General features: G+C 34.6%; 1 protein-coding gene and 1 long non-coding RNA gene across 2 annotated transcripts in view; one reads left to right on the top strand and one right to left on the bottom strand.

The window, feature by feature from the left end:
- The window catches only part of LOC108364681 (uncharacterized), a 98,483-nt gene that overhangs the window by 50,626 nt on the left and 22,841 nt on the right, over positions 1-25,016 (top strand). The window contains exons 11-12 of the mRNA XM_017618463.1: positions 3,681-4,010; positions 4,285-4,482. Of these exons, the coding sequence (XP_017473952.1) occupies positions 3,681-4,010; positions 4,285-4,482 (528 nt within the window). The remainder of the gene's footprint in view (positions 1-3,680; positions 4,011-4,284; positions 4,483-25,016) is intronic.
- On the bottom strand, positions 4,496-24,638 carry LOC108364680 (uncharacterized). Its single transcript, XR_001847794.1, has 3 exons — positions 24,625-24,638; positions 14,445-14,447; positions 4,496-4,630 (listed from the first exon to the last, which is right to left on the bottom strand). It is a non-coding gene; the product is annotated as an uncharacterized LOC108364680 (long non-coding RNA).

Below are 25,016 nucleotides of genomic sequence, written 5' to 3'. Positions count from 1 at the left end.
GAAGAGGCGAATGCACGTAACAAGTCGCTCGAGTTCGCCTGTAACAAGCTCACTTAAGTCGAATATAATTGTGCAAAGATGTAAGCCCGTATACACATACATACGTACGTAGTAAGTACCCAGTCGGAAATGGTCATATGTAGCCACGTGCACTGGAATGCATCGACATTTTGATTTGTTTGTAGCTCTAAAACTACACATCATCCCTTCGATTGCACTATAGGTATTTTGATCAGATTTTGTGGCAAAAAGTCGTTGCTCGTACTCACAAAAATAAATTTACTGCCCTTGGTATTTAATAAAAGAAAAAGTCAAACCAAATGGCTGTGTCCTTTGCTTTTGTAAAAAAACGAATTATAACTGCTTAGCAGTAAGTGAAATATTGGAATCGTTTTTATGTTGTTTTTACTAGTTTTTTCAAACAGCCTTGGTTGAATAAATTTTTATCGAAAAAATTTACATAAATATTGAAAATTCAGAAAAATGTATTTTTTTTCTTAGAGTAAAATGCATACTTCTGACATAACCATTAATTAAGTTTTATTTCTTAAAAATGAAATATGAAAAAGCTTTTAAGTTGTGTGTTTATTGCTGCAAAGGCTGCTCCTTTTAACTTTTCAGCAGAAAAATTTTGGAAAATTCATTATTTTCAAATTTTCAATTGAAATTAATATAATTTGGCAATATTTTTTGAAAAATATCCACGATATAAATAGCTTTTATAACTAAGTAGAATTTTTATTCTTTGATATAAATATTTAGAAAAAAAACTGCATTCAAACTTTTTCAATATAACCGCAAATTAAAAAGTGACCCCTTTAGACCCCACGGGATTTTGTTTTGCAGAAATGTGGAAAATCATATGCCAATCAATAAAAGAAAATGTTTTTTGAGTACCCCACTTGCTTGGTCATAAATAATTTTTGCCTTAAAAATGGTTCAAATTACCCACAGTGACTTGCTATAGAATGCAAGCACCACGAGCAAAATGACATATTTACCATACATTTTGGTTGAACTTCTTGCGACTTTCTCTTACTGAATACCCAGTTCGTATCAAGCCAAGCCTACTATAATTGAGGGTTAGCTTTGTGAGGCTAAGGAGATCCCATGAGTGCCTGCGGTTCATCTTTGTCCAGAAAGACTAAACTCTATTTTCTTGGTTGCTGCCTTTCCTGACCACTCCTCAGAGGTCAGGCATTCCCCAAGCATAATTAAACTTACTATCTAATATGTATAGATCGGATTTTTATGTATGTACATATGTTATGTTTTTGTGCATGTGTCAAAAATTATAAATTTTGCATTAATACACTTTTGAAGAATGTGTGTGATATAAATCCAACTGAGCAAGCAGGCCAGCAAGCTTTGTTAATGCGTTATTATCCTTTCTCGCGGCATCAAATTTTTATTTGTCAAAAACAAAAACGTAGCACTCTGGTTGCATCGAAAAATGAGAAAAGCACAATGGCCATACATACATACATACATATGTATGTACATACAACATAACAACATAAATCCCATTGTACAGTGAGTACTTTGTTCACACACAATTTAACGTCACCTAACCATTATGCATGCACCTCTTTGGCAGCGCAGTAGATTTATGCTGACGTTTGACCCGCAACGGAGGTTAACTGTCACACATCACACGTACCTTAAGTGCTGCATCTTTATGTGCGCTCAGTTGTGGGGGTTTTTCCTCTTCTCGACAGCCTAGTGGTTGAGGCATGCTTCTTGTGGATTACGCGCTACATAGACAAGTGTTGGTGTGGAAAAGTATGTATATGTATGTGTGTAGTTAAATCTAGCGCTGTGACAGATTTTAATGATTCATCTTTTTTCTTTTTATTTCTTTTATTTCTTGCTGGTGACGAATGAATTAGTTTTGCAAGAAATGTCAACGAGTACATATTGTGGTAAACACAATGTTGCTACTAGCGTGGATTAGTTACACGCTATTGTACTTTGAAGGCGCATAATTTTGTTAACAGCATTCATTTGTAGCGTGTTTTCACTCAAAGTACGTAATCGTCTAGTTTTGAATTGCGCTTTTTTTTTGGCGCGCTGCTGCCTTAAGTGCCTTTTTGTTATAATTTGCTTTAAAAGTTTAGCAAAGACTTTTATTTAGCGGGAGGCAAAGTTTATTTCTACTTCTCGTTTTTTTTTTGGAGTAGATAATGAAAATGTTTGGATCTGAAATAGAAATACATACATATGTGTATGTACATAAGTATAGACGAAACCAAAAGAGCTGGTAAACAAGTACCCATTCACAGCTTTAATGACTTAAGATGCTGTTAATTACTTCCGCGCGTTGACTTGATATATGTACATCACCTTGAATGAGTGGTGGTTCGGATATCATTAACCTTTGCAGTTTTTCTTGGTACATCCACGAAACGTTACATAGTTACATAGGTATGCATAGGTACATATGTATGTATGTATACATGGGTATGGAATATTAGTAGTTAGCTGCTGTCATTAGTGATAAGCTTATGGAAAAAATGTGATTAAATTACATGCATACTTCCACTAATTACATTGCCGTCGACTTGTGAATATCGCACGCTTTTGATGCTCAGCACTGACAGTTTTCATACATTTTTTATAAAAATATATCATGTAAATCCGGTTTTTAAACTTTACACAAAAATTTTAAACTTAAAAACTTAAATTTTACTATTATAAGGTGCAAGTTTGGAGTTTCTTAAAAATGGCGTTGATTTATTTTTTTTTTTGTACGTGTTACGCATTTTCTAATATGCCAAGTATGAACGCTTATTTTTTATATGAAAAAAAACTGCCTCGGTGAAAAATTCTTATTCTAATCTAAAATCCTTATTATCTGCTCTATTGGTCCTACCTGTTTAATATGCCTTGATTGTACTTAATTTAAATTAAATATATTAATAAAGTTTGAAATTTTCGGTTTTATATACGGTGTACCACTAAAATCTTCATATAGCGTTAGTTGCGAAATTAAAAGAAAAGTTTGAATTTAGATATTTTTAGTAAAAATTTACACTTTACACATACTCAAATCCCAATTTAAAAAAAATTAAAAAATTTACAAGAAAAAAAATCGAAGATTTGCTTTGTGCACTTGTGTTTTCAATATCGCTTATGCCACTTGTTGTTGAAAATCGTTCATCTCTAATAATGATGTTTCAAAAGTAATGCCGAATTTCCACTAGGCATTGAAATGGCGAGAAATGTGTGCTTTTTAAAAAATGCCTTGTCGAAACGAATTTAGTGACAATTTTACTTAACGTAATGGCACAGATATTTTTTAATGCCCAACTTTGTCATTAAAATTTTTGTCATTTAATGCCAAGTGGAATCCGCGTCGAAAGGGAGCGATATTCAATGTTATGCCCAACTGATTGCAATTGATGCATATGGATAATTGAAATCGAAGGATATTAAAGACTGCTTCATAATGGCAAATTTAGTGCTAAAAACTTAAAGCGCATAAAACTTTCAAGAGCTGTAATTAAAATAAATAAAATTATAGTTTGAAAAACTAAAACCTCGCTATTATAATTTCCATTCGTACTGTCATCACGTATGTAACTTGAGAATAGAAATCGCTGCATCTCTTAGGCGCATCAATATTACATAGTTACATCCCGAGCTAATAAAAGTGAGGTAAAAAAGGAAAAAAATATTAGTTAAGAAATCGTAAAACAATCATGATTGACTGGGTGTCAATCGTGCGACATTCGCGTCGACGCTTTTCTAATTACGTCGGTGCGCGTTCGCCGGTGCGTATACGTCGTCGAAGAAGGCAGTTGGTGGCGCCACCGGCAGCAGCAGCAGCACCAGCAGCAGCCACAGCACAAACACCAACAACTGGCAAGCATGCAAGCAACAGTGCAACAACACCGGTCGGTGGAGCAAAGACGCCCACCACTAGTAGCGGGGCGAGCAATAGTGGTCAAAAGGGTAACAGCAACAGCAATGGTGGCGGCGGTGCTCAGTATGCCTGCTGCTGCGCTAATGTAAGTGTGTAGATAGCGTGAATTATAAGGCTATGGAAGCGTAATAATGCGCGCTAGAAATCTATCCATGTAAATTTTAGTGCATACTTATACATACATATTTTAGTTAAAAATATGGTAATGCTGGCATGCATAAGTATATGTAGCATTTTCCATTTAAATTTGAAATGCATATTCTTATTGTAAATATTTTCCACTTTTACATAATAACTTACTAACTGCGAGTATTAACGCAAATTGACGTTTTCATTTTCTCTTCTTTTTTCACTTACAGAATCAGCGCATGAAAGTCGATGGCGACAGCGATGCACCCAAAGAGAGCGCAGGAGTAAGCGGTACAGGCGCTGCGGCAGCAACTGAAGGCGTCAGCGTCAATGTTGCCAAGGCGGCTCGTTCACCTGAAGCGGCGTCCCAGCATAATCGCCAACAGCAGCCTGGTAGTGCTAATGTGGACACTGCAAGCAGCGAAGCTGTAAGTGCTAATGTCTACAATAATAACAGCATTAATAAACAATACAATAACAACAACAGCTCAAGCTCAGGCGTTTGTGTGTCGCCTATTTATCATTTTAATTGCCTGCAAATGGGTAATTGATATGTACCCACCTACAAATTTTTCGCTTGCTTGCTTTTATCCCTTCTGGATTTAAATGCCTAATTAATAACATCGCTACAAACACTTTGCATCTAATTTTTGATTTGCTTTTCTGCAGCGTATTACACCAATTTGCCCATAGTTGGTGAATTATTTCAATTAGTTCTTTTTCCCTCAATCAAATCGAGCACAGTCTCACAGTCAACCTCAAACTACACTTTATTTCTAAAATTCGTAACAGTCCCGTTTTATTTATTTCACGCGCAAACTGGCTCCAATAGGAAATGTCAACATTATTTTCTTTTCGCCTTTCTAAAGCAGGGCGCGCGTAGCACCTCTTCCACCAGCGTGCGCGCCCTATGTACATATGTACATACATACTATGTACATTAGACCGTACCAGAAAAAAAGTTCAGCGTACACCTTTGAATCGAAAGTGTTTTTACAAGGCAATTTGGAAAAAAAAAATTTTTTTTTTGAAACCAAATGGGACTACCTACAGTGACCTAAAGATAGTAAAAACGGACTACCCAATTTCAAACAAAGCGATTGCGCAGATTCATAGCAAAATTTAAAAAATATATTTATATAAAAAATTTAGATTTTGTCGCAAGTAACTTAAATTAACGTGTTTTTTGGTATAAAATGGTGGCATATCCATCTTAAACAATGCATTATCTTCTATTTTGCGTAAAGAATAAGATTACATCGCGAAATTGTATTTACATTAAATTAAAAAAAAAAGATATACGAAAACAAGTAATTTTTAAGCAAAAAACAAAACCGACTTCAATTCTCATATAAAAATTTAAGACTATCGTTAATCTCTTCATCATCCAATGAACGGATTTAAACCAAATTGAATGGGACCACCTGTGAGGTAACACCTTTGCTTTAAAAAAATTATATAAATCGGTTGACGTGGTCAGAAGTTATGTGGTAGCATACATTCAAAAAAAAAAACAAAAAAAAATAAATAAACAATAAAATAAAAAATAAATGAAATAAAAAATTAAAAAATTAAAAATATTTCGACGCACCGATAACCTTCCTCCTTCTTATGAAGTCGGTTAAAAAGTAAAAATAAGACCTCGTGCTCATACACCCGTAGCTGTGTATGTAACGTATACGCCTCGTAGCGCCATAGACTGTCAGCTATCACGTTTACTCGCACGCCTTAACTTAAAAGTCGTATAATTTAAAGAAATTCAAATTGGCTTGGAAAATTTTACACAGTATTCCTTGTGGCACATAGTATTTTTTTCATGTATATTTCAAGCGAGACAGTCTAGTACCGTTTTTGTCAATGTATTGTGTACTTGAGTGTCGTTTTTGTATATGTGTTGTGTACATGTTTATTTTTGAACGTAAGTGTTCCTTTTCTTTCGTACGTGTTTATTGATATATCTGTTCTGTAGTGTTTTCGGACGGTACTAGCTCTTACTGCCAATATAGGAGTATTACATATGTGATATTTATAGCAATTTTAGAATGAATTTCGAGTGAGCCAATAAAAATTTAAAAAATAGAATTTTGTGTTCTAAAAAATCATATCCATCTTTTACTGTATGAGGTTGTTCAGTTTACAGCAATAAAATACACTACACAATAATAATTTTTAGCCAGATAAGCTGATAACCAGGCAAGCGTGATCAACCTCAATGTAATTGTTTTTTTTTTTCATTATTGGCACAATAGTTTCGTTCGTTTTGGCAAGAAGAACACTTTCAGCGTTACACATCTACTGAAATTCATAAGACAGTTTCACTAGTAATTCTACGCACATAATTTTGTGAGTATATGTACATATATATGTATGTACATAAAATAAAGAACATACAAGCATATTCTCTGAATTTTCCCAAAATCGGATAACATTTCTCATTTTCGCCCACAAAAGCTGTGGGCGTGGCAGTTCATCGAATTTTATCATTTTCCACATTTCTTCTTTCCCAAACTCAGGAATAGCGTATACATGAAATTTCATCGAATTTGTAGTACGGTTACGACTTTTGGCCGCAGCTTATATGGGGGTTGCCTTCTTAAATTATTCGTCATATCTTCGGCATTTACAGTTGGATTTTAACGTATGATATATCGATGTGCTTAAAATTTTTTTTTTTTTTGTTGCAAAGTTCATTAACCTCGGGCATCCCGTTCTAGTACTTACTCACCAGATCACAGTTCTTATCAACCTAACGTAGCACCCTACTATCAGTAGATTAAAGCGCACCAAAAATCATTAAACTTTCGCAAAAAAAAAATATAGGCGAATATAGGTGTCTCTGGAAAATGTTAAAAGCGGACCCTAAATAAATTTTTTTCCAAATTGCCCTGCAAAGATACACACTTTTTTGTTTGCTTGTAAGGTGGTACAGTCTAATGTACATACAATATAATAAAGCAACTGCACAACTGGTGTGCAATTTAACCAGACATTATTAGTAGCCACTACCTTGTTATGGAATTGCTTCATCGTCGTATTTTCACTGCCGATTTCTCCAATTTTCTTATTAAATTCATTTATTGAAACGCTTTTAAACACATACAGTGACGAACACAGTGAATTTTTCGCAATATATGCAAACTTTTTATTTTCGATAGTTTTTTATAAAAAAAAAAAAATGTTCATACCACACAAAAAAACAAAATCTTTCAACTTTGTGCAAATTTCAGGAAAATTAAATAAATATGTATGGTAATTTGAAACTTTCTGTTCAGATATTTTAGAAATTCTCAGTATGCAGTTTTATAGCCCATTCAATTCTAGTTTAAGTGCAAGTTTGAAGTTGCTAGAAAATCGCATTGATTTTTTGCAAATTTTTCTAGTAGAAGGTGTTGCTCATCTCCATACAAAAAATAATTGTCGGAAAATACTTTGTATGGAAGAACCAGAGTGAAACAATTTTTTTTTAAATTAACGCGTATCTCTAGCAGCTTCAAACTTGCACTTTGTTATACTAAAATTGACTGGGCTAAACTGCAAACTTAGAATTTCTAAAATTTTGCACAAAGTTTAGAGGTTTTTTTGTTTAATTAGAATAAAAAGATTGCATATATTGCGAAAAATCCACTGTGACAATACTTTTGTTCGACACTGTATGTACATATGTACATACATATTTTGGTTTGGAGGTAGTTGAGCAAAGTGTACATACATAGCATAACTATAATGGGGTGCTGCGCGCCTTCCTTACTTCCGTTTTCCCTCCACACTCGTTTGCCTTTGCACCTTTAGCAATTTACCGTTTCCGCTCCCTTGCTTTCGCTAATGAAATGTTTTTTTTGTATAATTTTTATTCCCCATTGCCATAGCAATTATTTTACACGCTCGTTTTCCTGCCAATTTCTTGCTGTAAACAATTTCATTTTTTCCTTAACACCTATTGCAAGTCTGTATGTATCCGTAGAACCATTTACGTTCACTTTTGCACTTATTTTTTTTTTATTAAGTTAATCGTTACTGTGTTGGTGAGTGTTTTCGTTATACACAACATGTATGCCAATAATTTGACATTTTCTTTTGATGAAATTTTGCATTATTTTGTAACCATTTTTATTTGAGTAATTTCGTAACAATTAATTAATAAATGTTTTATATGTATTCCGATTGCTTGTGTATTTTTTAAGTTTTTTTTTGTATTTGCTTGTTTTCTAAATAAAAAATAAACTCCTAACTTGATTTGTTTTGGCATGTTGAATTTTATTTTTTACCGTTGGACGAAGAGGTTTGTATATTTATTATTTTTTATAGTATATTTATATATATATATATATTTTTTTTTTTATATTCATTGTTTTGATATACATACATATGGGTCATTCCACTGAAAAGAGGAAAACGACATAAATTTAAGTATGATCTATTTTAGTAGTAACCTCTTTTTAAATGACTACATTTCACGAACCTGTGGGAAAATATTAAAAAAAAATCAAAAGAAGTTGTAATTTTTGCCTATGGAAACTTTTATTTCATGCATAATTACTTACAGCAGTCACAAGGAGATGTCCCACCAGTCACAACTTTAAATATTTTTTAATATTTCTAAAAGCCTAATTTTTATTGATTCATTTTTACTTATTTATGTTTCATCAAATCATCCTCTTAAACAGTTTTTACTTGTAAAAATTTGCAGCTCTCTCGGGTTGTTACGCTCTCGAATTACTGGAAATGCATCCAATAACCCAAAATATTTGCAAGAGAGAGCGAAAAACTTATAAGTACTCTTAACGATTCGTAACAATTTTTTGATATTGACAAGCCTATTCTGCGTTGGTAACAAAAATTTTGTTACCGGTTAGTAAAGTTACTGTAAATTTTTAAACCCTTTTCGTATTCTCCACACTCTTGTAACCGGTAAATTTTGTTACCATCTCATGAGCAGGTAACAAAATATTGCCCCGTGAAATATGCAACACCAGAATTTCAACAAAACTCCATAGTTGAATTGCTGAATAAATTTAAACGTTACCAAGGTAAATAGAATTGCGGTTGCAAGAAGTGGTTACAATTGTTGGTAACAAAATTAGCTTGTTACAAAATGTTCGGTTACAGGCAGAATAGGCCTGTGAATGGACTTATTACAATTCCTATCCAAGGCGAAGTTATCTAATGTGGTGTTGTTTCATCAGCTGTGAATAGCGTGTGATTGTCAAAATTTGGTATTTCGCCAGCGAGTGAGTAAAAACGTAAGGGTGTATGCATTTTCTGCGGCCCTTTCTCCTTCGGGGAAGAATAGCTGAAATTTGACAATGGCCCGCTAAATGCAAAAACAAAAAAGGAATTTTTGTATTTGTCGTATCTATACCACCTTATATGAATTCGCCTTGTTCCTAGCGAACATAACGAGTTCCGTCTTAATGGGCTGTTTCACACCAGAATGACAGAACAATTATTCTCATGGTTTCACACTGAATGAAAAGTAGCAGAACAACAGCAGAACAAAATGTGTGTACGTATTGGACGTTTGAATGTATTTGTAACTTTGAACTTTGAAGAACTCCCACTTTAATGCAGGGTAGAAGCTGGAACAACTTTTTGAGAAACTTTACCTCACCGCACGGTCTCTCTTGCCAACAGAGTCGTTCTGGTGGCAGAAATGTTCCAGTGTGAAACCGACCAATAGGATTTATAGCGAGCCCGCCGTTCGCAGATCATTTAATACCCTGGTTTACTACCCTTGTCTTCTCCTTAAAAGTAGAACATCATTCCAGTCTCTATGTAATCACAGCTCCTCTTGCAGGTGGTTTTCGACCACAATCTAAAGCAGAGTTACCTCCATAACACCATTCTGTGGTGAGCCCCTCTTTGCCATGCCTTGGATGGTGGCACTGCACACTTTGCAACGTTTTCATTGTGCCGTCTCGCCATCTTATGTGTGCGTTTTGTCAGTCAAAAGCATCCCTGTGACGCAAAGGTGGGGCCTTTAAGCAACTTTTATTGAACGGCACAGAAATAATCAGAAAAACATTAAAAATTATTTTTTACGTGAAAAGGAAATGTTATGCCACAAGCTGTACAGTATATGAATTTTAAATTTTTATAAAACAAACTTCGGGGTATAAAATTTAATTAAGAAATTCACCATACTTGAAGTATACAGCACGTTATTCAACATAATCAGCACTGCTACATTCATGCAATATGGCACCTCTGTTGACCGCAACAAGTTCACTGAAATGTTGCCAATCGTTTTTTCATGTTCTTTATTTCTCTTTACTTTTGTTTTCGTAATTTTTCCGATTCGGGTGTTGCTGGCGAAGCGGCGTTTGAATGCGTGAAAAAATAGGTAATTTCGCGTAATTAATTGTTTGAACAGTTGTTAAATATCATCTAAACTCCCTCTAATCAATGTGCAACACTTTATAAGTGGCGAAATGTAAAAGAGTGTAGAAAAAGCGCGTAAATTTAATGACTTTGAAAAGTGTTATAAATTTAGCAATGAAAGAGGACAAAAAAAAGAGGCTCAATTTGTGAGTGTCAAATAGTTGTGTGGCATTGCCAGCTGCGTGAAAGTTTGTGAAAATTTTAGTTTCGAGTATCGATGTGTGGCAGTGATAAACATGTTGCGCTGGCAGTAGACGTATTGGAAATCTGGTTAAAGCTTTAATTTTGCTTTTATTTAAAATAAATAAACAAATAGAGTGTAATATTTCGCAAAAGCGCATTGCTGTTTCCTAAAAATATAGTAATCTAACACTGTAGCGGCTTTTGTGCTAATGTTTTTTTGGTGGTTTTGTAATGCTGAGCGGTCGTAGCGAGAGCAATGCCTGAAGGCGGTGTCATTGTGCTATTGCTATTGCCGCGTTATTACATGTTCATCGTCAGCAAAGTGTTGCGGTAGTAGCATTCGCGGACAATTTTTCGGTTTGAGTAAAAACGACGCACAGCTCCATGGACGAAAAAGGGGAAAAATAACAAATGTGCTAAAAATACTGTTACGATTATCCTCGAAACCTTGAGGGATTTCCCAAATATACTCGGGCTCGTATCGCTGGATTGTTAAATAAATGCTAACGATGACCGAATTGTAGTACAATTAACTTTATTGTACAACAAACAATTTTACAATACTTGCTAATACAGTAAAAATACTACAATACTTGTTAAGGCAATTACAACGCTTTACTGAACTTGTTACACACAATTAAACTTATAGCTTGCTTATTCGCAATTCGCTTCTCTGCTCACTTTACTTGTAGCTTGCTGACTTGCAACTTCGTAACTAACTCAACTCCGCTGTGTCGTGGCTCTTATATACCTGCGCTCACACTTATGGCAACTCTAGAACGTTCTGAAGTTTATCGCTCATTCTCTTTTTCTCGCTGTTCGCAGTGTTCATCCAACTTGACGTTTCTCTTTGTGGAACATTCTACGTCATTCCTCGAACATTCTGCCTATTTCTCGTTGTTCGCTTTGTGTTGCCGCAGTATTCGCCACAATACATTACTATAAAAAGTAAATTGTCGTGTGCAACAAAACANGGAAATCTGGTTAAAGCTTTAATTTTGCTTTTATTTAAAATAAATAAACAAATAGAGTGTAATATTTCGCAAAAGCGCATTGCTGTTTCCTAAAAATATAGTAATCTAACACTGTAGCGGCTTTTGTGCTAATGTTTTTTTGGTGGTTTTGTAATGCTGAGCGGTCGTAGCGAGAGCAATGCCTGAAGGCGGTGTCATTGTGCTATTGCTATTGCCGCGTTATTACATGTTCATCGTCAGCAAAGTGTTGCGGTAGTAGCATTCGCGGACAATTTTTCGGTTTGAGTAAAAACGACGCACAGCTCCATGGACGAAAAAGGGGAAAAATAACAAATGTGCTAAAAATACATTACTATAAAAAGTAAATTGTCGTGTGCAACAAAACAGAAATTAAGGCAGTTGTAAACGTAGCAACAAAAGAAGCAATGGTGGTAGTTCAATAGTGTTGGAGCACGCGAAGAAGCCGCTGAGAGGCAAAAAGTGACAGAAAGTAAACGAGAGAAATAGCAAGGCTGCAGAGAACGGAGAAGGTGGACAACAAAACCGTGCAACAACAAATACGAAAGGTGTTTGAAATAAAACGAAGAGGAGGAAGAAGTAGCTTTAGCTCAGCGCGCAGTGTTTTTCTAATATGTATATCAAATGTGTAAATTTTTTATTTTTTTTTTCGTGCGCGTAAAGAAATTCTGAATTGAATTTGAAATAAAGTCGAACGAGCGCAATAGCGCAGCGAGTGACATCCGTAGCAATTGGCGGACTGTGTATTTAGTGACAGAAAAAGCGTGAAAATCTCATATAGCAAAAAGTGCCTTTTCGTAAGCAATAACTAGGATAATTACTTGAGGATCAGGGTTGGTGGCGTAACAAAATGACAACGCGCAAGAAGAAGCGTCCAGAGGGCAGTGGTAGTGGTGGTGGATTCATCAAAAAAGTATCTTCACTTTTCAATTTGGACTCGGTAAATAAAATGTTATTCAAATAAACAATAGATATTACAAAAATTTAAGTATTAAAGATGCATTGTACATAAGGAAAAAGTTACTATTGGAAAATCAGAAGTCTTGTCAAAAACGTAAAATTATTACGTATATAAATTTATGAGTCCACAACTAATGGGTGCTGTGGGTGTCACGAGCGTATAGTACGTTGAATGATTCCATAGTTTATTTTTAAACTCACTGGCTGGCATTTGCTGGTCACAACGAACAAACCAGTGGCAGATAATTGGGTAAATGTGAACGAGAATCTGCGTATGCATTGAATGAAGTGAGCAAAAGTGGTGACGCCCGTACTTAAGTATGTAGTTTGTGTTGCCCAAATGCCTAGCTACCAAACTAAAAGCTAGCAACTGTAGGAACAATTCAACCTGCTGATCATAAAATCAGTTGACGCTCAACGCACTTATGAAAATCTTGCACAACTTCTTTGCAGTTCTTATACACTTTCTGCAGTGGGCTTAATCCATTCTCAAGATATTTTATCGGCAACCACAATTTCATTTTGGTAAGCCCAGTATGGCCTACTTCGAATGCTTTCTTTGTCGACGTCTATGACAGGTACGTTGTGGCTGCGAATAAAAAGCAACTTGTAGATATGTTGATCTGATCATCGTATCTTCCGCGTGGCTGAACTTCCACTAACAACTTGTAAAATTGTGCTACTGAGCTGCGGCATTTGCTACCGCTTCACACTTCATTTTCTTATTTTCTAGGCGCCTGCTTACATCTGTATGTATTTCGCACACTTGTCTCCGTTGTAGTCGCCGATTTTGTGCGTCACTATGTCCCACTTGGGTGCGCTGCCCCCGGTGAAACTATTAACTTTTTCCCCGATTGCTCTTTCTATGTTTCTTATGAATTCCTACATACCTTCCGCTAGTTTTGCGCTTCGGTTCTTTTTAGCAGCAATTTTTTTCTTTGAAATTTTTATTCTTACTTTTGTCGAGGTGCTGCTGCTTTTGCTACTCAGAAACGTGTTGAACCTGATTCAAATCTGTTAATTTCTGCTCAAAATAGAAAACTCTTCTTGCATTTGTCTACTCTCTCACTCCCTCTCTGATTTTCTCCTTTCTTTCGCCCTTGGATGGGTGAATCTCAACTAGTTAATAGTTTTGATCTGGACAGGAAGCTGTTTTAAAATATTGCATATCCTGTTTTTCAAGTTATCTCTTGGGATCTGTTCAAATTAATTGCGGCTGCAACACATGCATGAGTATACAAATTCCGAAGATGAAGCAAATTAAAAAATGTATGTATTTAAAACATATGAGCATTTTCCGTATAAGCGCACGTACCGCATTTTTTATTGAGTCTAAATGTGCAAACTGTTGATTTTTTTTTTAGTATTTTTCTTGTTCATTTTATCTGTTTTTAGTGGCAAGTTGCCAAAAGCTGCTGTGAAATGAGATAATTTTTTAAGATAAAAACGTTTTTGTAGGCAAGATACAATGAGTACATGAGTACCTGCCGAATATCTATGGGCACAAGTAATAACCGCCTAAGTCAAAGTAACATTTCCATTTATTTATTTATTAAATTAAATACGTTTTAGCTACCTGTAAATATACAGCTCACTGCAGATGTCAATTTAAAGAATTAGTTACCTATGTATACAAAACATATGTTTTTTTCTTTCTTCAAAACGTGTTACTCATTTTTGTTTACTTTTGAAGGACATTTGTTGCCTTTGTAGTTGTTGTTCAATTGCTGCTGTTAAGATTTATTACTTTTCCATTGATTCCATACATATGTATTTAGGTGACTAAATGCATGAGTGAATATTTTACTTAATACATACATATAAAGTACATTCATACATATATATGTATGCATTAGAAATAATAAACCAATTGGCACCGTCTTCCTCGTAGACAACTCAAAGTCAGCGCAATATTAATGAAGATTTCACAAAATATATTCAAATGTTTACTTTTTCGACATGGACGTGCTAATTTTTTTCTAGCGACGTCTCTGTTGACGTTGCCCTCGTCCATTGACACACATAAGAACAGTGTTTTTTAATGTCGGGCTTACATAATTTTCAGTCTTGTTTATTATGTAGCTCCAATAAGAGGCCATATATTGTTCTGGAATATTTTCAGACTAAAGAAAGCTCCTAAATAGATGGATGTTAATATGAAATAAGTACATATGTGCTTCAATATAAAAATCTGTTGTGTCTTCCACTCTTCACAACACTTATTCTAAGCCTAAATTACTTAGAAAGTCCATAAGAACTTCCGGGGATAGGGGGCGAATGTTCTCAAACTGTGGCCACATAAATCCTGCACTCTCACTTCTTCCACAGACGGCGTCACACTTAACGAGGATATGCGATTGCGTCTCTTCATTGCAAAAACGACAAAGGTGATAAGTCTACTACTTACATATATCCCGACCTTGCGTAGATCATATGATAAGAGAGCTTTCAGCGCAGCCTGGCTGTCACTTAGTATAAGGATTCTCTTATTTCTTTAATACCTACGCGAAATTGCGAATTGTTGGGTCGAAAGATCACTGCAAGAATTTCTTCTGGTACATTCGAGCCATCTGTATATGCAGCTTGCTTCTGGTGAAAACTCTGAAAGGAGTTGTTCCAAGTTGGTTTGTTGCATAAGCCTATTTTAAACCACCTTTCGGAAACTATGGCGTTTCTCATGTCACTTTTTGGAAAGTCTATATTCGTAGAGGATATAATTTTTCCTTTCTTAAGCCATTCTCTAGCAATACTTATTCAAGTTTCTTTCTCGGCCTTTTCTATAGTTATGTTATATCTGTGTTCGTATGGAAAAGTAGCTTATGTCGAAAGGCTGGCTTTAGTATAAATCGGCATTCGCGGCATACGATTGCGAATTACTCACTGGCGCTGAGCCGTTGAACAACTTTTGGCAAATAAACGTGCAAGAAATAATTCCGATACTAGCAAGTCAATATTCTCATTAAGTCTCTTCAAAAAAGTCCTTGTCGTTTATAGAATAAAAGGAATGCCGCATTATACTAAAGTCAGCCTTTCGACATAAGCTCCTTTTCCATACGAACACAGAATATATTTAGACCCAAATTCATAAAAAAAAAGATTTTAACTGTTTTATAAATCGAAAATTTGTATGATCTTTGTTTGAGAATATCAAGCAGCACTTGATTGTTCCTGAAATAAACTTAATAAAAAAAAAAAACGTTAAACTTAATTTTTATATAATTTCTTAATTTTTTATTATTTAGTCCCGTGCGTGTGACCTCGCGGGCTTAGTTAACCAAGACCGTATTAAGAGGTTTTTGCCTCCTTCTTGGCAGCTTTCTTTTCATGGCGAAAGAAATAATGGCTATTTACTTATTTGCAATAAATATTGAGCCCCAATTTGGCAGATAATCTTTACGTAAGTTGTAAACCTATTGAATGATGACTATGTCATATGCATATCTTTGGCAGGAGATTCTAATGGCAGAGAAAAGCCGCTACTAAGCTATACAGAGGAGTAGATAATAGAACTCTTTGTGAGCGGCTCTTTTCAGTTTTTAATTGTTGTCGCAATGATGCTGGAGTGAAAGTCCTTGGCCAGATATGAATCTGGGTCATTCCGGTTACCGCGACTCGACTGTCTCGGGAACGTTTAGTTGTACGACGCGATTGTTGTAGCAAAACCATTAAGTCCCGTCTATATTCTGAATAAAAAGTTTGAAATATTTAAGACGCTTTTTGAGATTTTATAAATTTTTGTGAACTTTGTGTAAACTTTGCAAATGTTATATATGAATGTTGTTTCTTCTATGAATCGAGCTATATTTTAAATTAAAATTATTAAAAATAAGTAAACAAAAGTTACAAACACTGTCATCTTGAATTTGGCACCTAATCTTTTTTTGCGAGTGTACTTATGTACATATATATATTTATATATATATATATATATATATATATATATGTATATATGTATGTATGTATATCTCTAATTCTTGTAAACCTAGCCACTGTGCGTATTAAATATGAGCGCTCGTATGAGATTTCTCCATCGAAAGTGTCATATAAAAGTTAGCACATGTGGCCAGAAGAACGCACACATCCCCACTTATTATGTAGAGCTGCAAAAACCTCGGAGCACGGTCGATAGTGGGGTTTTTCGAAACATATGCCATTATTAAACATTTTATCCGTGGCTGATTTGGGACAAGCAAGAAATATACAAACTAAGGCGTAATAAACTCATAATCCTTAACAGTTTAGCCGAATTTTTACGCAAAAGCGTACCAAGCGTGTTTAGGGACATTATCACTCATACAAATGTTTTTGTCAGTGCCATTCGATCTCTAATTGGGAAAATTTAGACTAAAAACCCGAAGTGTACCCTAGGTTATTGCTTTATATAGCAAATATTTAATTTATTTATTAAGACATTAATTATAACAATTTAATCGAGTTGTTGCCCTATGAATATTTATATATTTCTCATTTGATTAATGAATAACCTGTAATATTCAATGTGACCTTAAATATAAGTCAAATTAAAGTTTAAATTAATTAACGGATAATTTTAAAATAATTATTGTAATTTGTTAAAAAACTATGTTTTTTTAATTATCAGGGTGGATTTAAACTTTAAACAATAAGTTTAAATTCCCAAGAAAAGATGTTTTATTGGCAAAAACATAAAAAATCAATAGTTTCAAACATCGATGTTTTTGCAGCACTAAGTACTACTTATGCATTTTAAAGCCTCTTCAATATACATATGTATGTGCGTACAAAACAAAAGCATTAATGTACATAGCTAAGTCATAAAAGAGCACTTGCCACTGAAAGGTCACATTAAGGTGTGAAAAAGTTTAACCTTATAACGCATGCCACTAAAAGGTGTCTACATATGTATACTATCTATGTATCACACGGATATGTATGTAACTATGTAATGGATATGCAAGTGATTTCGTTAGTCTGCATTTTAAATATTTTTAATAAACGCTGTTTTCATGTGCTGCCTTAAAAGTCTATATCCCATGACATACTTCCATGATTACGAATTACATAAATATGCACCATTATACTCATAAATACATACATATCTATTTCTAATGCAGGATATAGTAGTATAGTATCATATCTGGCAGTGTACTTATGTATGTATGTGCGCATTTTTTATTATCATTTGCTTATGACTTTGACTTTAATTAAAATTACATAAAACCACGCATAACTGAAAGCAACTAGAAAAGAAAAACAATAAACATAGTAATGGAATGTAGCTTTTAGCAAAGCGAAATGTAAACAATACCATATACATATGTATGTATGTACATTAGACTGCATCACCAAAAAAAGTGCGGTTTTTCCTCCGGGATTATAAAATCTATTATATTCTAAGACGTTCACCAAAATATTTGGGAAAAATATAAAGATTCAAGTGAGCTGGACCGATTTGAAAATACCTTCCAAAATGGAGTTTTTTATTAATAAAAATAGTTTCGTAAAGAACTTTTTGAAAAAAGTGCCCTCAGATGGCAAAACAGATTAAGCTTAAAAAATCTGCATAAAAATACTTAAAAATATTTTCAACGGAATCGTAAGAATGAAATTTTTGGTGCTGTTTTTTTACTTTTTTCAAAGATTGATTTACGAAAAACTTGAATAACTGGGCCAAAACTATTCTGATTTAGACTTATGGGATCTCAGTTGAAAGGTGTTTTCACACTGTTTTTATTTATGTCAAAAAAAAAAGTCATTCGTGTCCCAATATTTTTTTTTTCAAATACCAACACATCTTAATTCAACTTTGAATGACGTTCCTTCATCCTACCTTTCTCTTTCATCCTTTGAATGAGTTTATTAGTAAAGAAATAAAAAGGTTGAGAAAAATTCAGTTATTCAAGTTTTTGTTATACGAATCTTTGAAAAAAGTAAAAAAAACAGCCTCAAAAATCTCATAATTACGATTCCGTTCAAATTTTTTTTAATTTTTTTAAACTATTTTTCTGCAAATTTTTTAAGCTTCAGCCGTTTTGTCATTTGAGGGGATTTTTTCAAAAAAAAAAATTTAAGAAAGTAAATTTATTCATAAAAAACTCCATTTTTGGAGGTATTTTGAAATTGGTGCAGCTCACTTAAATCTTAATATTTTTTCGAAATATTTTGGTGGACGTCTTAAAATATAATAGATTTTATAATTCCAATGGAAAAATAGTACCGATTTTTTTTTGTATGGATAGTGATGCAGTCTAATGTACATACTTATGTATGCATGTATGTACATATGTACGTACAAGTTCGAAAATCGTCGTCGCCTATTTAATTTGATAAAATATGTAGATATGCTGATATTATTGAAGAATTCCATATGTATGTAAGTATATAAAATGTACATTATACATATATACGAACATATGTATGTATATATGCATACTTAGATACAATAGGTGACAAATGAAAGTGTTTACCTTGCTCTAAGATAATATTCAAAATTATTTTCATAAAAATTGTTTAGCATTTATTATTTATGAAAATATAGTTCATTCTATAATATAAACCATATAAATCAAAGTTTCACACTTTATATAAAATTCAAAAAAATTTCATCATAATTTTCAACTTTTTATTCAGAATTTCTAAAAACTTTTCGAGTATGTAGTTTTTTTTATAGCCCATTCAATTTTAGTCTAATGAAGTGCAAATTTCAAATCCCGTTGAATTTTGAGATTTTTTTTAGGAGACTGCGTTTCTGTTTTTTTTTTTTATAAAGCAAGTGCAATTAACCAAAACTGGCGTTAATCTTTTGAAATTTTATTGCTAACGGTCTCCCGTATTTTATTTCATAAGAAATTCACGCTTATATGGAAAAAAGTCCAAAAATCCGTTAACAAAAAAATTCTCAACTTTGATTTTTGTACATATATGGTTCATATTATAGACTATAGAACTATATTTTCATAAATAATTAATGCAAAAAATTTGCATGCACATAATTGCAAATATTATATTAAAATAAGGTGTAAACTTTCATTAGTCGCCTAGTGTATATTTAAGCATAGCTTAGTAACTACTACAAAAATCGCAAAATAAATAACTATGTACGTCAGCGGGCTGACAGCAGGTACACCGCCAACCACTTTCATCGTCCATCACCTTGGGCATTGTGCGCAGCTCTCCAACGCTGCAATAAAAAGGAATAAAAAAGAAAATGTGTATATCAGAAAACCAATACATATATCGATGGCTGAGTGGAAGATCGACCTATCTCGGCAGCCAGTTCGAAAACGCTCTATCTCAAAAAACTTTTCAAGAACGCCCTATTTCAGAATTCGTTTCAAAAACGCCCTATCTCAGCTGCCGATTCAAAAACGCCCTATATAAGCATATTTTCAATACATTTTGAAGTGTGATAGGGCGTTTTTGAATCGAATTTTGAGATAGGGTGTTTTTCAATTAAATTCTGAAATAGGGCGTTCTTGAAAAGTTTTTTGAGATAGAGCGTTTTTGAACTGGCTGCCGAGATAGGTCGATCTTCCACTCAGCCATCGATATGTATATGTAAGTTTGCCTTATAAAATTGTAGACGCTGTACATGCAGTAGCATTAGCCGCCAATAGTGATTTTAAGCTTTCCAGTATTATTTATACTTACCTATTGTAAAAACAGAGCACTTAGTCATAGAGCAGGCTCACAAAGATTTTCGAGCAGCAAATATCGTCCAGCTGGAGTAGCTGGTTGCTATCAGACGCTCCATTACTGGTATCTAGCGTTCGGGTGTGGTGTCGAATATGTAGTTACATACGAACAATTATTTACTCAAATTTATTGTACATAGTACATATTTTTTAAATTTTTTATTTAATTAAATTATTATTTTTCCACTTTGCAACATTAATTCGCGTTGGTTAAATGACGAGTGTATCTTTTTTTATGTTTATACATCTATACATGCTAATGTATGTAACTTAAATGTGTATGCCATCGTTCCTGGAGTAGCTGGGACTACCGTGCGGGAAATGTATCTAACTATAAGTTAACTTGAAGTTAATTAGAAAGGACTAAAGGTCATTATTATCTGTATATTTTCTTTGAGGAAAGCTGACTATATTTTTATGGCGTCGGCCGCGAAATAGTCAAGGGTGGTTCTCTCTCTGCATTAGATGTCAACTAACTGGTATTTAACTACTTTTGGACGTAAAATATCAATAAGAACAAGTAATTTTTAAGCAAAAAAAAAAATAAGCCGACTTCATTTCTCATATAAAAATTCAAGATTATCGGTAATTTCTTCATGATCCAATGATCGAATTTAAACCAAATTAGCAAATCGGTTCACGTGGTCCAAAGTTATGCGGCAACATACATTAAAAAAATATATATATTCCGACGAATTGATAACCTTTTCCTTTTTGTGAAAAGCAATTTTATTTTTACTTTTTTATTGACTTACTTTTTTTTTATATCTCATATTTTTATGTTTACATATTCTGCTGTAGGGGGTCCCATATTCGAACTCCGTCAGACTTAAAATTTCGATCTTCTATTTATTTGTTCTTAATTCGAAAAATTATTTGTGAAGTAAGTTTCAAAGTAAAATTTGTATGACGAAAAACAATCTCGCGATTACGTGTGCATTACTTTTGACCTAGTTTTAAGTTAGCTTTTTGTAGCTAACTACATGTTATATATTTTATAGAAATCCCGCAAAAAGGCTAACAACAAGTTGGTTATTTTTATTCAATTGATCATTTTTTTCTGCAGGGTACACTGAGAAAAGAATTCAGGTACGTCAGCTAAATATGTTTCTCTCAACACATGATTTGGTTACAATTACATTATTTGTTTATAGTTATCAAATCATGTGTTGATGAGGGAAATATATTTTTAGCTGACTTTTTTCTGGGTGTAGCCTTCACATAAGTCATACATACTATGCACTTACATACACACAGTACACAAACTCAAGAAAGTTGGAGGGGACTGTCAAGAAGCTGATTTAGTGCAGGCCCGGTTAGTCATTAATTCAGGTACAACGCGGCTTCTTATCGTTCTTAGGCACGGTGCACATTAGAGCGATACGACACGCGATACCTTACTTATGTGGTGTAAAGTTCAAACGCTTTTGAGGATGTATTTGTTGGTTTCGCAGTGATAATATTCGAATAGCACCGAAGGTTCGTTTAGGGTATGATATGTCCAAAGAAATGAAGAGTGTGCTTTAAAAATGGGCGAAATATAAACAATAAATTTTAATTTTTTTTCTAAATTTTCTTCAAAAAACTCCTCGATTTACTTTCTTTCATTCATTTGACATTTCAGTAGATTCGGAAGTGGGACTAACGAATGCGAATGCGAGTAATAAGATCACTCGTTGAATAACTCAGTGAATGGTCTCCCCCATGGCTGTATGGATTTAGTAAAAACATATTCAATTAAAAATTGTTTGGCTAGCCGCTGTGGCCAATCGTAACGATCAGTTACCGCCTTTGCTTGGTTGTAACGCATACAGAGACTGTTTATAAACTCCGGAAAGAGTTTATGGAGGGCGCGTCAATCTAGGCGGAGCATTATTTGAGGTGCCATCAACTTTGTTTAGCTATGTGACACTTGAGAAGTGCATGCAATGAACCTATCTCTGCGACCCTTTTCTTTGTGGTTTTATCGAGGATATATATTTACTATATTTAGTCGCTAGCATTAGAAGTCACCAAAACTCTTGTTTTGACACCATTTCTTTGCTATGGAAATCTTTTCGTTTTGTTCGCCGCTATTACAGTACACGCTCATGTACTAGAAGCGATCTAAGCTGCTGTTCGCTTGTGCGACGGGTGTGACGATTTCGTTGTCCTGCAAAAGTCGTACGTATGGGTGAAAGCAAAGGCGCCCCCGAAATGAAATAAAGGAACCAAATGCTGAAGCCCAGGCCGCGTTGGTGTGAACAACTTTTTATTTATTTATTTATTTGTTACAGTCTTGCGACTTAAAAGTACAGATAGGTATTTTTAATATATAACAAAGTATGCGGAACATCGCAAAGCAGATAGACAATAGGCGAAGGTTTTGGTCTCGGCTCAAACCGATATGCGAGCTTCTTGGCTGACCGGTGAAGGATCGCCTGAGCAGACCCTTTCCTGGGGAGCATATTTGCCACTTCATGGAGCTTTATAGATTGTATACCATCGACATCTGCTCGGACACCATGCCTCCGCATTGGCTATTTTCCCCTTGGTTTGTTCGTTCAATGCCCCAGTTGGTTCTAATTGGGAAAATTATATTGAAGTTGAGTTTGTAGTTTTACCTCGGAGGAGTAAAGCTAAGTTTACCTATGAAAAAAAGTAGATAATGCTAATCCAGAAGCGCCTTGAGTGTCGCGATAGGTGTGGTTATCATTACGCTAGCGGCGGCAACGCAAGCAAGTCTCTGCAATTTACTTAGTTTGGTCTGCGGGGACTTCCTTGCTGTTTCCTTCCACTACGCAACGAAGCGTATATTTGGATGGGTTTTAAAATTTTTAATCCCACTTGCCAATTTAGGTCTGATGTCCCAGTTGCGCTCCAGTAGCTTCCGGCAGGTCCAAATAAATTAATAAATCTAAAGGGTTTTCCAATAAGGGCGCGGATAAGTGTAGAAATAGAATAAAACAATTTGTGTGTGAGGCATTGGTGTCTTCAAAACCACCACTGATTAGGATGTCAATCTCATAGGCGAAATCCTGAACATCGAAGCCGTCATTATCACCATGAAATTAGAGTAGTTCGTCTATTAGGCTTTCTTGCAAGTCAAGTCTGTGCAGCTCCTGGAAGGCATACAACTTTTAACTTTACTATTTCTTCCAAATCAGTGTAACCAATTTATTTAACAAATATATACTATAAGCAATTCACTACACACTTAAAAGTGTAAGATTTTTCAGGCTTTAATATCGCGACTGCTATACATACATATGTATGTACATATGTGTATTTGTTCACTTTTGTTGCTGACCCTTTTGTTGCTAGAGTGCCTAACCGCGAACCTATAATTTATGCGATTTTCTAGTTTCAACCACGCTTGTGACTGCTGCTTTAAAAGCTGTTTTACAAAATATGTATATTTAGTAGCGATTCGCAGTCTTATGTACCTCCCTTACCTCGCCTAGGGCCATCTGCAGTGCCTTTACCTCAACAAAGTGGAAATAATCGCAAGTAGGTAATCGCTTCAGAATTCGCGTGCATCAGTTGTGAGCTGTGAGGATATGGGAAATGGAATGTAGACGGATGAGAGATGGTTGGCCAACGGCAGTAAATAGTAGATATTGCGAACAGCGATGCCAACTTGCCGGCAAATTGCCCGATTTGCGGGGAATTTATGTCGTTGCGGGGAATGAGCTGCCTGTTGCGGGGAATCACTTACCTAGAGTGCAGCATACAGTGCTCGTCCAATATAACGAATGCCTATATAACGAACGAATTATGCCAGTACGGTGGGAATTCCACCGAAAATTTGGGAATTTCGCGGTGGCCTGCGGGAAGAAAGAAAAAAAATGAGTTGGCATCCCTGTTTGCAAAGTAAAGCTTTCGTGCGATTTTCATGCCATGGAACAGCAGTCAGTCAGTCAGTCAGTTGGACATATTTCAACATTCAGTTTTGCATGCACGATCTAAATTTACATATTTACATATGTACATATTGTATACATTGGATGTATGTTTGTGTGACTGCGCGCGTTGGCACTAGGTCATTGGGGAGGACCGAAGGGTGGTTGCCCAATGCACACTAAGTACTCGTACTACCCATCGCAGTTTAGTGGCCTCTCGCTAATAAGCCGCAATACGCGATAACTGCTGTCGCCAGTCGTCGTTGAGTTCCTTGTGATTTTTTCGCTTTAGTAGTTGTTGTTGTACAATTGTTACGTGAACCACCACATCAGTGTGCACACAACTTAGTTAAGTTAGTCGTTAGTCAGTTAAGTTAGTACGTAAAGTAAACGTCCATCACTTAGCCGTAATGTACATTGTCGTACGTCTCTAGATGGCGAACGGCTAAATGCTGGGGGGAAAAATGCAAGTATAAACAAGCTGAATATCTAAAATGATTTACATATGTATGTACGTACATATACATATGTATACAGTGATCGAAAAAATTACAGTTCATTCTTTAACAAAAACCGTGTAAATCCAAGTTTCAGTCTTAGTGCAATATCAAAGAAGAAGAAAAAAAATAATTCAACTTTCGTAAAAATTTTGAACTATTTAATTAGATTTCTTAGAAGGATTTTTAGTATGCACTTTGTAGCCCATTCAATTCTGGTTTATTACAGTGCAAGTTTCAAATGGTTAAAAATTACTCGATTTTTTACGAAAGTTTGTTGATTTTTTTTTTAAATATTGCGCAAAGTTTGGAACTTTACACTGCTTTTGTTAAACCATGAGCTATATTAAAAAAAAAAATATATAACTAAAATTAAATAAGAAAAAAAGTAAATTGTG

Source organism: Rhagoletis zephyria, unplaced genomic scaffold (assembly GCF_001687245.7).
Source record: "Rhagoletis zephyria isolate East Lansing unplaced genomic scaffold, Rhagoletis_zephyria_1.1 Rzeph_scaffold_01632, whole genome shotgun sequence".
NCBI classification, from domain to species: Eukaryota; Metazoa; Arthropoda; class Insecta; order Diptera; family Tephritidae; genus Rhagoletis; species Rhagoletis zephyria.
This window is presented reverse-complemented; position numbering and strand designations above follow the sequence as displayed.